The following is a 14,291-nucleotide window of genomic DNA, read 5'->3' on the forward strand; positions in this document are numbered from 1 at the left end:
TTGTCTATAAAATCGGCACAGTGCCCATGTCCATCCGCCAGGGAGATTAAATGAGACAATGCATGTCAAATGCCTCCCATGGTTCTGGTACACAGGAAGGGCTTCTAAAATATTAGCTGTTTTCTGAAAACATGGCAACCAGAAACTTGCCCCCATCCCCCAAGTAACAGCTCTTCAGCCTCACCTGTGAGATGTAGCCTGGGGGGATGTGACCATCCTCCTGGGATCTGGGTGCACCCTGTGGAGCCTCCCTTTGGAGACGCCAGGCCTCCAACTGGGCACGAAGAGACTGGACCTGTGAAGGGAGGAGATGAGGTCAGTGGGCGTCTAGAGCAAGAACAGAGCTGCTGAGAGGCAGTGAGCCGCTTTGGATTTGAGAAGTGGCCCTCATGGGGATGTGCAGGCAAGGAGGACATTCTAGCTGTTTTCTGGATGGCAAGGTCAATGAGCCAGAAAAGCGTTGACTCAGAGAAGATTGGACAGGGTTGAGAACAGAAAACTATGGTACAGATATTTACATTATGTAGGTGGCAGGGGAAACGTTTCAGAGCCTCAGTTTCCCATCAGTAAAACTGTGATGAGATCTACCCTATGGGATCGTGAGGCTGCTGTGAACATATAGGAGAATCTGTAGGTAAAGAATGCCCAGGACAAGACACAATAAATGGTCTCTCCTTTCTCTTCCTCTTCCCTTCTCTGTGGTTACTGAGGACAGAACTAAGAAAAATAAAATAAAATAACAAAAAAAATATCCCAGGGTCCATGAAAGATTTCAGTTTATAAGGAATCTGAGGTGTCGGACTATGCGGACAGGGGTGAGCTCCCTATCAATGTAGGTATGCATGCTAAATGCCATATCATGACTGTAGCAATAGAAGGGGTGTTAATGGGGTGAGGGAGCTCCCAGAGGCCAGCATGATGTCTACCTCCTTCTCCAGGGCCTCATGGCTGTCACTCGGGGCGCCCCGGCGCTCCCCACGGCTTTGGTTGAGCAGGGCAGTGAGAGGCACCCGCTTGTTCTCCCGCAGGGGCAGCTTCTCTAGCTCCTGCCACTTCTTCTCGATCTCCTCGCTGAGCCGATTCTGCTGGTCCTCCGTCAGGGGTGCGCCCAGGCCCCGGCGTGGGCCCTCACCAGCTGATGTCTCAGTGGTCCTGCTGTCCACGGCCTCAAACCACTTGCGTCTTTCCTCAGAGCGCTGAGCCAGGTCCCGTTCCAGCTCCTCCTGCTTGGCTGGGCGGTCCAGAGTGCGAGCTGGGGTGCGAGCCCGCTGTGGGGAGCCCTGAGTCAGTGGGGAGAGCTCCACGTAGTCTAGAGATGGCCGCTGTCCATCTGCCTTCCGAGGGCTGGCCCGGCTGATGACCTCAGAGCCCACACGCTGCTCCCCTGCCTTCAGGGAGCCCTTCTGGGTGCTGTAGCTGTGCAGCGTGTTCTCCTTATTGGAGTCCGAGAGCCTAGGGTGCCAGCAGAGTCACGTCAGGCAGGATCTCCCACTCAGTCCTAATTGCAACCACCTCTGGAGTGTCACCAGGTGCCAGGGCCTAGGGATGAGCCCCAGGAGAGGAAGCAGCCCAACCTGAAGGTTAGAACTAGAGCTTCCATCATTAACACACCTGGAAGCCATCCCAACTCCACCACTTACCAGAGAGGGAGCAGGACATCTGGCTTTCCTCTGAGCCTCAGTCACTCATTTATAATACTGGACAGCACTGCCTCACAGGATAAATATGAAAACTAGGTGGGTGAACGTGTATAAAGCAACCAGGAAACCCGTTACAAACGGTGAGCAAAGCATTATTATTAAAAGTATGGTTTGCCTGGCCTGTGGTGGCGCAGTAGATAGACTGTCAGCCTGGAATGCTGGGGTCGCCAGTTTGAAACCCTGGGCTTGCCCAGCTGAGGCACATATGACAAACAACCAATGAATAACCAAAGTGAAGCAAGTATAAGTTCATACTTTTCTCCCCCATCCTTTAATCTCTGTAACAATAAATAAAATCTTTAAAAAATAAAGAGAGATAATGTCTTGGGTTCAAAAGGCTCATAGTGTAATAAAAGAAATGCCCATGATCACTAATGAGAAGGGAAACAGTGACCACCTGGTGGACAGGGCACAAATTATGGAGACATAACAACTCTGGCGGTGCTCCTCTTCTTCTACAATAGCAGCTGGGTATGTGGCCACCCAGCCCAAAACTATACTTCCTAGGATCCCTTGCAGCTATGTGTGGCCATGTGCCCACATTCTGCCCAGTGAAAGTGAGAGGTGGCAGCCCTAAAAGGACTGGGTATACCCTGGCCTGGCTCCTGTCTAGGACTACAGGAAAACCTCAACAGTTTACCAAGCCAGAGGCAAAGCTGTGAGTCGAGGGCTACCATGTTCAGAACTACAGCGGAGAGAGAAATAAACTCAGGGTTTAAGCTACTATGTTTGGGGCTTCTTGTAGAGCCTATATACTAAGTAACAGTCCAGATGCACCTACCTCAGCTCACAAAGGGCTTCTGTGCACATTTTGATGACCCTTAGTCTGACAGATGAAGAATCTGACTCAGGCAAGAAAGCAACCAGCCACAGGTCGAACAGCCTGGTTGTGGTCCACAAGGAGACTTGCACTTGATGCCCCTCAATACCACATTTCCATTCCTGATGCCCAACAGCCACAAGTCCCAGCCCCCATGGGTGTCTGGGGTTTATACTGTGTGCAGGTTCTACCCCCAGTAACTGAGTGCTCCTACCACTCTACTCACAGTGACCTCCAGGGGGAAGTGAGCTCCCCACTCAGACTGCCTAGCCATCCCCACTCCCTAACAATGGATGAGACATAGCCCCTACAGCAAAGACAGTCAGCCACCTAGCAGGGTCCTTTGACTCGCTGGCATCTTCTGCGAAGAGCTGAGACCTTATCACACCCTTTTGGATGTGGAGGACATAGAGGGATGGTAGTCAAACCCTAAATCCTCAATATATTTCTGGAGGACCGCCAAGAATGATCAAGAATGATCATTGCCCTCTCCCCATTCTGCTGCTTGAGAAACTGAGGCCCAGAAGGCACAGCCAGAGGGCCCCCAGGTGATGGCCAGAACAGTAATCAGGTATGCAGGTGAGTGCCTCCCCAGAACCCCAGTCCAACCCAGCACGTACTTAGTGACATCTGGGGCTGAAGTGGGACGCACGGTCTTCCTCAGAGCCTCGATCCAGTTCCTTCGGATACCCGAGGTCATGGCCGACAAGGTATAGACAGCATCCTTGGTCTGAAAGTTCCCCGCACAGATAGTTTGCCACATGGCCAGCCTCACTGCTCCCTTCCCACTATGGACCCCAGAGTAGTCTTTCCATCCCAAGAAGGTGTCCAATGTCTTGAGCCTGGAGGTGAGCAGAGGAAGCAATACCTCCCCTCCACTAGCCTATCCTTGAAAGAGCCCCACTGGCTCCAACATCTCTCTAATATCTGAACCACCCCTACCAATCATACCCGGGGTCTCCCCAGATATGCTGTGTTGGCAACAGAGCTTCTGACTGGCTCTGATTACAGGGTATCTGGGTAAATGTGTGACAGGAGCCGGTCTCTGATAGAGAGCCATGCTTCACAACTCCTCTGGGGGGCCCTCTAATTATGCCACCCGCCAGCCTCACGCAGCCTCACGTGGATCTGGAAGCCGTAGTTGCGCTGTACTGCATACTCAGTGACATCAGTGCAGGAGCGCAGGTCAATCTCGCCATCTAGCTCATCTGCCTGCAGCAAGAAGGCCACAATGGTCCACATACTCCAGTGACCCCACCCAAGCCCCCAAGCCCCTTTCAGGGGTCCCCTAGCACTTGATGGGGAAAAGGAGCCCTCCACCTATCTCACCTCCTCAGCGGTGGAGTCTCTGTAGTACTTGAGGCTTGAATCTGTCAGCACAAACCAATGCTTCTTCCACTGTGAGGGAGAGGTGGTGGTGAGTGTGGTGGGGTGGGGGGGATGGAAGATTACGAGTGTGTCCCCTTGTGGGCTCCCTGAGTGCTACCAGATAACCATTCTGCTCACAGTAGAGGCCTGGCACCCTTATCTACCCTACAGAAGGGTGGGAGCAGGGGACAGAGCAGAGTCAGAAAATTCACATTTGAAGCCTGGCCCTCCGTTTCCTCTCTGAGCTACAGGAGCAACATCTGTGAAATGGGTCACCTTCTTCTCAGTAACCACAACCTCCCTTTCCTTTTAGGAGCCCTTCTCTGATTTGTAAACACTTCCATACCTGTCCTGATCCTTTCCACCTTCATCACTAAGGCTCCTACAAGCAAATCCCCACAGTGCAGACCAGGAAGGGATCATGACCTGTGTGAGGTCATCTGCCTACCAAGCCAGGGACCAGAACTTCCCAAGTCTTTTTGCATATGCCCCTCTGGATCTCCTCAGTTGCCAAGGACAGGTCTCTCAGGGGACAGGACTGAAAAGTGCCCCAGGGGCAGGTGTCCAAAAGCTGGTCATACTCTGTTTCTCCATCTAGGTGCTGGTTACATGCGTGCTCACCTTGTGAAATGCATTACCTGAACACGTATGATTTGGGTACCTTTTTGTAGTGCCTTTCTCTGCTCCAGCCAGAGTTAAGTTGGTGGAACACATTGGAAAGGAAAGGGGTAGGGACACCAGAACAGCCTGATATTAAATGTGCCAAGCTCAGCCCTCTTCTGGCTGCTGGCCATTCATTGAATGCTACTCAAAGCCCGGCCACTGCCAGGGTCAGTGCATGTCACTCCGTCCCTGGCATTTCCCGGGGCTCCCACTCATCACCAAGCTCTATCAACATTGTTTGTTATTTCAAGTATTTAGTCTTTTTTTCCTCAAGAAGATGGTAAGTTTTCAAGGATGTGCCAGGATGACATTTTCTACTTCTTTCCACAGTGCCTCACCTTAGCATTCAACAGACCTAGGGTAACATTATTTTATCCCTTGCCAGCTGTGTGTTTTTAGTTAAGTGTCTTGACCTCTCTGAGCTTCAGCTGTCTGACTTGTAGAATTAATAAGGAGTCCCTAAGCCTTCCTATGAGGTTAAAAGTTCCTAACCGTCTTGTATGTCCCTCATAGCACTTGGCGTAGGATTGGGCATCACATTGTTGGCAGCTGCTCTAAAAGGCTGGCCCCACTTAGAACCACCCTCCTCTTACTGATTGGCCTGAGTTGCTTCAGGACCTCAACTGTCCCTCTGTAAGTGGGGCAGAGGTTCTGTACCAAATGATGTCCTTGGCCCATCCAGACCTAGTCTATGACTATCTGAGATGGGAGCTAGATGGAGCTCTGTGGGTCTCACGTGCCCCAAGTTCCAGGCCTGGGTCTGCCCAAGGTACTGCTAGGCTTGAAAGAGATCGAAGCCCTGTGGGCCTGTCTCTGTCTGTGCATCAAGGGGCTGGGCTGGCTGAACTCCCAGGGCCCTTCCAACTTGGACATTCCAAAACCTCGTGAAAGAGAATGAGTAACGGCCAGTTCTGGGTGGGGCCCATAATCTCTGCCGTCCAGAGACCCTGGGTGGAGAGGCCAGGATGGGTCACTGGCAAGGTGCCAGGCCTTGTGTGAGGCTGGAGTGCAGCCACCAGAGAACCGGCAAGCAGTCAGTGACTACAGAAGGCAGTGAGCTGGAGGGAACATAAAGCATGTGGGTCAGAAACACAATGCGATTCCCTTTGGCTCCAAGCCCTCCTGGCATGTGGGCTGCACACAGACCCAAGCCACGAGCACATGCAGGATAGGGGCAGGGAGACGTCCCCTCCTAAGGTGGATAGGCAGAAAGCCAGCTCCAGCTCCTGCTTCAGCCTGGCAGCTGAAAGGGCAAAGCCAGTAAGAGACCACTGTCCCTCCTGGTTCTAAGGATAGACACATTAAAGGGAAGGGTTACTACTGAGGCCCTAGCAGGCACTGGGGGCTATGCGGGACCCTTTACATGCTCAACATTCATGACTGTTATCCACTCTCGAAGAAATCACCATTATCCATTATGCGCATTTCACAGATGTGACCACCGAGACCAGAGGAAGCTGTGAATTGACCAATGGGGCCCCAGACTGGTGAGACTTTAAGAAATGTGCTGAGCCCCACCCCCAGGAGTAGGGGGAGTCTGCTGCATGACTGAGTTTTTGGAAATTTGTGCATGTTTTAGGCCAGATGATCTCTGTGAGTCTTTCCACCCCAGACCCTTGGATACCCAGCAGGGTCATTAAGAGGTGGGAGGAGCAAGGGCTCTTGGTAAGATGAGGGGATGGGGTACAGAGGTTGAGGAGCCAGGAGGCCCCCCTCCCTGGTGACTCTTACTGCCCAAACACTCCCACAGTCCAAGGCTGGACACGAAACACCCTGCCCTCAGAGTTCCCACTTCTGGCCCCCACCCTGGACCCCCTCCACCCAGAGATCAGGGTCTCAAAAAGGCTGGACAGGCAAGTGAAAGCAGCTCAGCTCCCTGGGCTGCCCCCTGCAGCAAGCCACCTTCCTCCTCTCCACTTCAGCCCTCCTACCTCTCCAGGCTCGTCCAAGATCGACATCCATCCCTTCTTGAAGTTGAGCAGATCGGGCTATGGGGAGACGAGGAGGCAGATGAGTCAGGCCTAGTGGAGAACCCGAAGGGGCTGGAAAGGAGAGGGTGTAGTACCTGTCCTGGCCCTGAGTCCCGTAAGACTAAGGACCTGGGAAGCCAGGAGGCGGGCTGAGGGTCCAGGTAACCCCCCAAAATCCAGGCAGGCTCCCCAGCCACTAATGCAGCTTTGGCACCTTTCCCCAGCATCCGGCAATCTGATTGCCAAGAAGGTGCACCAGGCAACTGGGGCATCCACCAGAGATGTGTAAGCTCCCCTTCCACCAGCCTATTTTCTCACCGAAGAGAGGGAGAGAAGGGGGCCAAGAGAATGCTGCCTCTGGAGAGATCCTTAGAGAGCTCTGAGAACAGGCCGGACCAGCAGGGTGAGTGAACCGTCCAGTTCCTCTCACTGAGAAGGCCCAGGTGGCCCTCCAGGAAAATGCCTTAATGCTGTCACCTTCCCCAAACCCAATGATCTTCCTGTGGTCCAACCAGTCCTGCCCTTCCCTTGTCTCCTAAAGACCCTGAAAGATGGAACCGAGCACAGGTTGGGGTCAGAAATCCTCTGGCCCCGCTAAATCTCTGGATGGGTTAGTCCTAGCAAGCCCTACCTGCCTGGTGCTACCCAGGGGGGCACGGCCCTGGGGTCTGGGAGCTCCCAGCTGCAGCATGGTCCAAAGGGGCCTATGAGCTATGTACTCCCACCGAGGTCTAGATAAAGAAGCTGCTCATTCTGGCATTTTCTCTGGCCGTGTCCACCTGGTGGGTGCCAAATACCAGACTTTTCCTGCCTGCTGGGGAGACCTCTCGCATCAAAGTCTTTCTTGGTCCCTCTGCAGAGTCTCAGCTCCTGCCCACTGGGAGGAGAGCAGGGCTGGCAGACAAGGAAGAGGCGTCCACCTGTTGCCATGGCTCTGAGCCCACCTATCAGTGGCTGCATCACAGCCTCGCCAGGCTAAGGTGTCTGGTTGCGTGAAGGGAGCGGGTGGCACGGCTCAGTGGGGTGGGCCACAAGAACAGCAGCTGGAAGCCTGGAAACCAGAGCCACCTGACCTGGCCACCTCCCCTGACCTGCCTTCCTTCTAGGCAGTCCACTCTCCTATTCCTCAGCTGGATGAAGAGGCCTCAGAGGAGCTTGGGCCAGGAACCTGGCCATTCAGAGTCACCCACAGCCATGGCCGTCAGACCAGGGACCCTGGATCTCAGCAGCCTGGCAGCCCCACCCCTGCATACCTGTCTGAGGGAAGGAACACAGGCTCTGCTCAGACCTGAGAAACTCTGGGTGGTGTTCACCTTATCTGCTTTTTTTCCCCGCCCTGCTTCCCAACAGGAGTCCCAAACTAAGACTGAATGAAGACTAGTAGCCCTGCTCAAGGCCACCAAGTTCCTTGGGCTCATGGGTTCACCTACATTCAGTGTAGGATATCCCATGGCCCCAGGACTAGGCATGCTATGGCCAGACCCCAGGGAAAAACCTGCTGAATAAATATCCACCCTCCTCTACCCAGTCTAAATTTCTGTGCTTTGGAGACAGTCCCCACCACCACCCCTCGGCCCTGAGGAGCTAGGCTTTCTGGGATGGCTTATAGTAAATCAGCCATTAACTTCTGCTGAGGAAGGACTCCCCAGCAAGAATGACAGACTGGGACCCCAATGGCTGCCTGGAAAGTAGGGTCATAGTGACCTTCCTAAGTCATATCCCCTCCCTGAGCCCATTTGCTTAATGTCGTAAATGGTGGGGGATACTGCCCTCCCTCAAGTTTTACAAAGACTGAATGTGCTACCTGTGGAAAGCCCAGTGATCCCGTAGAAGCCAGTACAAACATGTCACACACCACATCAGGCATGGGATAACACAATGACCTTATGGAGAAGAGGTCCTGTGGTCACCTGGGAACCCACACCCCCAAGGTCACAAGGTCTGATAAGCTAGATCTCTCACACTGCACCTTAACACTCAGTTTCCCAGGCCCCAGCCAACCTCCCTCCACCTTCAGGAAGCTCACTTTTCTCCTTCATCCTTAAAGACCACCAACAGGCTCGCACAGTCCACCCGCCTTCCTTTGGCTACAGGTGTGCACTGCCTACCACCCACCTGGACCTTTGACATGGCCTCTTCTAAGCACTCTCTGGCACAGGGACCCATTCAAAAAGGCCTAGTGTTACACATCTGCTTAAAACCTCCGGGATGGCTCCAGGTGGCTTCAAAGCAAAATCAATCCAGCTCCCTTAGGATGGTGCAAAAGCCTCAGCCCCACCCTTTTAGCCTAGCCTCTCCCATGCTTTGAGGACCCCGTGTTCATGTCTCCACAACCTCACTGATCTCCAACACATCAGGACTTTAGGCCCTCCACACGTGCCTACATCCTCTGCTTGAACACCAGGTAAACTCGTACGCATGGAATATGACCCAGCTTAACTGCCTCCTCTGTGGCCCATGTCCCAGTACACACCACATACCACCCTAGCTGCCCTCCCCTGGTCCCCCGGAGAAGCCTCCTGTTATACCCATGATTATCTTGAAGACATTTACTTGTCCCTCACAGGCTTGACTAGAAGCACCTCACAGGCAGCAACACGTGCCATTTATCCCCTAGGACCTGAGAATATTTGTGGAATCTCCCCCCCGCCACCCTTCTTTTTTTCTTTTTCAGTATCATGCGCTGTTCTAGACCAGGAAGTCTGCTGTGAACGAAAGGCGTGCCCCTGGCGTGGTGGGAGTCAGGAGAGAGACAGACAAGTGAACAGGTATATAATTTGATGCCAGGCAGTGGCTAGGGAATGAAGCTCCAGGACAAGGCTGGACGGGGCTCAGGCAAAAGGAGGTGGAGCAAATCCTAACTCCAGGCCTGCTTCCAGAAGCCTCTAAGCATTTAGCTACTTACAGCACCTTTACCATTTGATCTGTACAGACCCCTGAGGTCAGGAAGATTGGGCCAGAAGAGGACAGGGTATGAGGAAGGTATAGGAAAGACATCAGCCTGGAGCAGGCACAGGTCTGCAGGTGGCTAGGATGAAACCAGTAAACTGTCAGTAGTGATTGTCAGCCTTTTCTCTGCTTCAAAATCTTTCATGATTCTCCAGTAACTTTGACCAAAGCCTAAGCCACTCTTCCTGGCCCTTTTCTCCCAGGCCCTTTTTCCATGCTTCACTATTTCCCAAAAGTGACCACCAGCCTTTGTACACACTGTTCCCTTCCCAACCCATCTCCACCTGACAGAGTCCTATAATTACAGGAAGGCTTTTCCCACCAGCAGGGATGTGCTGTCCCTCCTCCCAACGCCCCACATGCTGCTTTCCAGCAGCCTCACCCTTGTTGAGCATGTGCTTCCCCAGGAGAGGCAACTGTGTACATTTCTTATCTCTCCTAGAGAGAACACTGGGATAGCCTTTGGATACCAACTCTGGCTCAGTCAGGGCTCAGCTATGTCACCTTTCTACACCTCACTGTCCTCATCTGTTAGATGGGGAGTTGCCGTCAACCTTAGAAGATCAACTGGTAATGTGAAAACACCCAGTTCAAGGCCTGGTAGGCACCCAGTGGGCAATGTGACCACCCTCCCCCTGGCCTGGGGGGATGGGGGCAGGGCACTGACTCAGCTCCTCCCTCACATCCCTCTTTGCTCTCTGACAGGGCAGGGGAGGCTGCTGACGACAGGAAGGGCCAGCAGGGAGGTGGCAGGATGTGCGGAGGCCGAGGAAGTCCAGGCAGCCGCCAGGTCATCATACTCGCAGGGGCAGAGGCCCCTCTCCCCACCCACCTTCGTGCCCCCCAGCAGCCTAGCCCGCTTCACTTGCTTGTGGGAAAAGGTCAGATGCATGCACATACACACCGTGCTTAACACCCCTCTCCTCACAAGCTTTCAAAGCCTCCCTAAGGCACCATTCAGAAACCAAAAGCAGCCCTTCCCTTCCAGAACACCACAGGGTCAGACTGACCTGGAAAGAGGCTACCCCTTCCCTTACAAACAGGATAACCTGGGAACACTCACCAAAGCCTCTCCCCAAGCCTCAGTTTATCTGACTGTGAAATGGGAATAATAGTGAACTCAGCTGTGAGGCATAATATGATAATTAAGGCACAGGTATTGATAGAATCAGGGTAGGGCTCAACTCCAAGAGAAAGATAAATCTCGGCCACCGTGTACCCCACCCCCAATCGCGGGCTTGCCCCACCCAAGGCCCAGTGTTGCTGCAAAGGGGCAAGCCCAGGAGAACAAGGTATCTTGCCATTTCAGAAATCCCAGGATGGGGTCCCAGGCACGGTGGGGCGCTGCGACCCCTTCTCACCTACCCAACTTCCCTCCACACGGGTGAACAGTCTTCTCAGGTTCGGGTCAACGAAACCCATCTGAACCAGGAGGCACCTCTCTTCAGCCCCGGGAGAGACCCACCTCCCCCCACTCCCTCCCCGCCAGACTCAAGCCAAGCCTATCTCCGCCCCTCCCAAGGTCCGGAGCCCGGGGAGACCCTGCGGATCTCGCAACTTGGAGAATCAGATCAGGTTTTCACTAAGGGAGCCGGACGGGAGGTAGGAAAGGGGCACCCCGAGTTAGTCCGTGACTGGTCCCGCAAAAGGGAGGAAGGGGGGGTGCCCATGACGGGGCGTTCCCATATCGTTGGGGTCGCCTGGGCTCCTGGCCCGAAGAGGTGAGGAGGCTGGGGAAAGGTGAGGCAGACCGGCCGGCCAGCCCTGCAGCTGGGGTCTCCTAGTCTCCGGTGGAGACCTCCTCTCGCCTCCGGGAAGTGAGCTAGGGGGCTGCCCAGGAGGGGAGTGGCTAGGCTCGGGCGGTGGTTCTCATCCTGGCCTGGAGCGCGGAGTGGCTGCCCCGGGGGGCACTCACCGTCATGGCGGCGCCCTGGCGAAACGGGAGCAGGAGGTAGGAAGGTGGAAAGGATTCTCGGACGGGGCTCAGCGGCGCGGGAATCCCGCCACCGCCGCCCCTCTCGGCCGCCCGCCGCCGCTCCTCCGGCCCTTCCCTTCCCCGGCACTGCTCTGGCCCCTTCCATCCGCCCATAAAACTTTTTTTTTTTTTTTTTCAAACTTCCTGGGAGGACCCAGGTGGGCCAATGAGCGGCGGGAAAGCTGGGACAAACAGCGACTGGGGCCATGGACTGGCCAATGGGGCCGCGGGACGGGCCCGGGGACGGGCGCGCGAGCCTGGTGAGCGGATGGGGGCGGGGAGAAAGGAGGGCGGGCCGCACTTCGGTCGCGGGTGCGTGGGGCGGAAGGAAAGGTCCACCTTGCAGGTGACTTCGTCCGGTCACCTCGCAGGAGTGGTCCCCACGTGCCCTCCGCTACAGCTCCCCTCCCCAGCCGTGAGCCACTGGACACCCGCGTTTGATGGGAATGTGGGCAAAGCACCCGTTACTAACAATTCAGCGGGTTCCACTCCCGGAGCCCCGCTTGTTATCAGTTTGGTCGTCACTAAATACTTGACAGGAAGGTGTCCTTGTCCCTATTTTACTAATGAGAAAACAAGCCCAGAAGTGAGCCAACTTGCTCAGAGTCACACAGTAAGAGGAGACCGCACTCCTAGCATGTATATAGTTTTTATACAAAATGGGCCTTCCCTACGTGCCCCCTCCTGTAAACGTGCCTTTCTGGGCTTAAGAACCTCATTTTCAGTTCTCGGGGATGGATGTACATCTGTTTGTCATGTTTCCAGAGCACTTGGCAGTTTTTAAGAGGTCTTTTGCTGGCAAGTGCTCATCTAAGTCCTCAAGTAGAGGAGAGAACTTTGGTGGAATTTGTTGCTAACTGCATGTAATAGCTTGTGTGGCATTGTGTTTCAAACCTTGTGTTACCATAAGCAACGTACTTAACATCTCTATGCCTCAACTTCACCCTCTGTTAAATGGGGTAATGCTCTTGTCTCATGGAGTTCCTATAAGATAGTGATTTTCAACCTTTCTCATCTCATAGTACATATAAACTAATTACTAAAATTCTGTGGCTCGCCAAAAAATCATTTTTGCTAATAAAAAAAATTGGTGCAATTTTGATTCATTCAAAGCTGACAGTTATTGTTGTGTTGACTGTTGTCATTTTTTCTTTTTAAGTTAAAGGAGGGGAAATAATGAGACAGACTCTCGCATGTGCCCTGACCGGGATCCACCCAGCAACCCTGTCATGGGCCAATGCTCAAGTACCAAGCTATTTTTAGTACCTAAGGCTGACGCTAGGACCAGCTGAGCTATCTTCAGCACCCAGGCCAACGCTCGAACCAACTGAGCCACTGGCTGTGAGAGTGGAAGAGGAAGAGAAGCAGATGGTCACTTCTCATGTGTGCCCTGACCAGAGATCAAACCCGGGATGCCTGCATACTGGGCCAACACTCTATCCAATAAGCCAACCAGCCAGGGCCAAGAAATTTTAAAACACTGCAGTACCTGATTATTTAGTGAGAGGCACTGACCTCTTCTCCCTTAGATTGTCAACAACAACAAAAATGACAACATACCCTGGCCACCTGGCTCAGTAGACAGAGCGTTGGCCCAACATGTGGACACCCGGGTTTGATCTTCGGTCAGGTCACATAATAGAATCAACCATCTGCTTCTCCCCTGTCCCACTCCCCCTTCTCTCCCTCTTCTCCTCTTGTAGCTAGTGGCTCAATTGGTTCATGCATTGGCCCCAAGGATAGCTAGGCTGGTCCAAGCATTGGCCCCAGACATGGCTTGCTGAGTGGATCTTGGTTGAGGTACATGAGAGAATCTGTCTATCTCCCTCCTCTCACTTAAAAAAAAAAAATTATTGCAGCATATCAGTATGCCATGGCACACTGGTTCAAAATTGCTGCTATAAGGATTGTGTTCATTTAAGTAAAGTACCCAGAACACCCCCTTTATCCCTACTTAGCTATCCTTTAGTAGAAGGGCAGGGGAGCTTGGAATAATTGCCATTTCAATTATTCTGCCATCTCATTTTGGGGATAAAAAATTATAGCTATTATAATTACTATCATCATTTCACAGATAAAGAAATGGAGGCCCAGGGAGCTAAGTTCTTTCCCAGTATTTCCCACTGAGAGTCTCTCCCCTACCCTAAGAAATGAGGCCAAGGGTAAGCCCATCTTCCTCTAGACACTGGCGTTTTGCACCTCAGCCAGGCATTTCAATGTTGGGAGAATGAGTGAGCAAACAGAAGAACTCATCTCTCACCAGTGCCTTGCCCAGGGGCCTGGGCATCTGACAGCCTCCTTACAGATTTCCTGGCCTCTGGGACTCCACTTCTAGTATCATCAACCCAGTGATCAGACCACTCCCCTGCTCAAAGTTCTTCAACATTTCCCCCCTGCTAATAGATAAACTCTACATTCTTGTTCCAAGCAGTCTGTGCCCATCATAGTCTGGCCCCTGCCTGATGCCCTCCATCATTATACATGCACATTTTACAGGTGAAGGTACATAACTGGACTACTGAGAATTCCCAAAAGAAGCCAGGTCCTTTGTACCTTGGATGGGACTGCACATGTTCTCTGGCATGTCTGGAACACTTCCTTTTCTGTCCTCTGTGTGTCTCCCAGCCCAAACACACACACATATGCCCCTCTCTCTCCCTCCCCTTCCTCCAAATGTTTGTTTGCCTGGAAAATTCCTCCTCACTCTTCAAGTCTCAGTCCAAAGGAAACCAAAGTGCCCCCAGTACAGAGCTACCATCACCTTGCCTAATGCTCCCCACATTGGCTTCCCGCCCAGTGCTCCCTGCATCTCTATGTTCCACAACTAACGTGATAACCACACTGTG

The 14,291-nt window shown here is 53.1% G+C and overlaps 1 protein-coding gene across 2 annotated transcripts in view; it reads right to left on the reverse strand.

The window, feature by feature from the left end:
- TRIOBP (TRIO and F-actin binding protein) overlaps positions 1–14,291 on the reverse strand; it is a 57,768-nt gene that overhangs the window by 12,989 nt on the left and 30,488 nt on the right. Inside the window, exons 1-7 of one of the 2 annotated variants that reach the window (XM_066258631.1) lie at positions 11,386–11,562; positions 6,483–6,539; positions 3,850–3,918; positions 3,643–3,732; positions 3,141–3,250; positions 927–1,452; positions 185–295 (exon numbers count right to left, since the gene is read on the reverse strand). In XM_066258631.1, the coding sequence (XP_066114728.1) occupies positions 185–295; positions 927–1,452; positions 3,141–3,250; positions 3,643–3,732; positions 3,850–3,918; positions 6,483–6,539; positions 11,386–11,559 (1,137 nt within the window). In that variant the 5' untranslated portion in view covers positions 11,560–11,562. Of the gene's footprint in view, positions 1–184; positions 296–926; positions 1,453–3,140; positions 3,251–3,642; positions 3,733–3,849; positions 3,919–6,482; positions 6,540–11,385; positions 11,563–14,291 lie in introns of those variants that run through there. The other variant, XM_066258623.1, reaches the window with a different exon arrangement.

Source organism: Saccopteryx bilineata, chromosome 1 (assembly GCF_036850765.1).
Source record: "Saccopteryx bilineata isolate mSacBil1 chromosome 1, mSacBil1_pri_phased_curated, whole genome shotgun sequence".
Lineage (NCBI taxonomy): Eukaryota > Metazoa > Chordata > Mammalia > Chiroptera > Emballonuridae > Saccopteryx > Saccopteryx bilineata.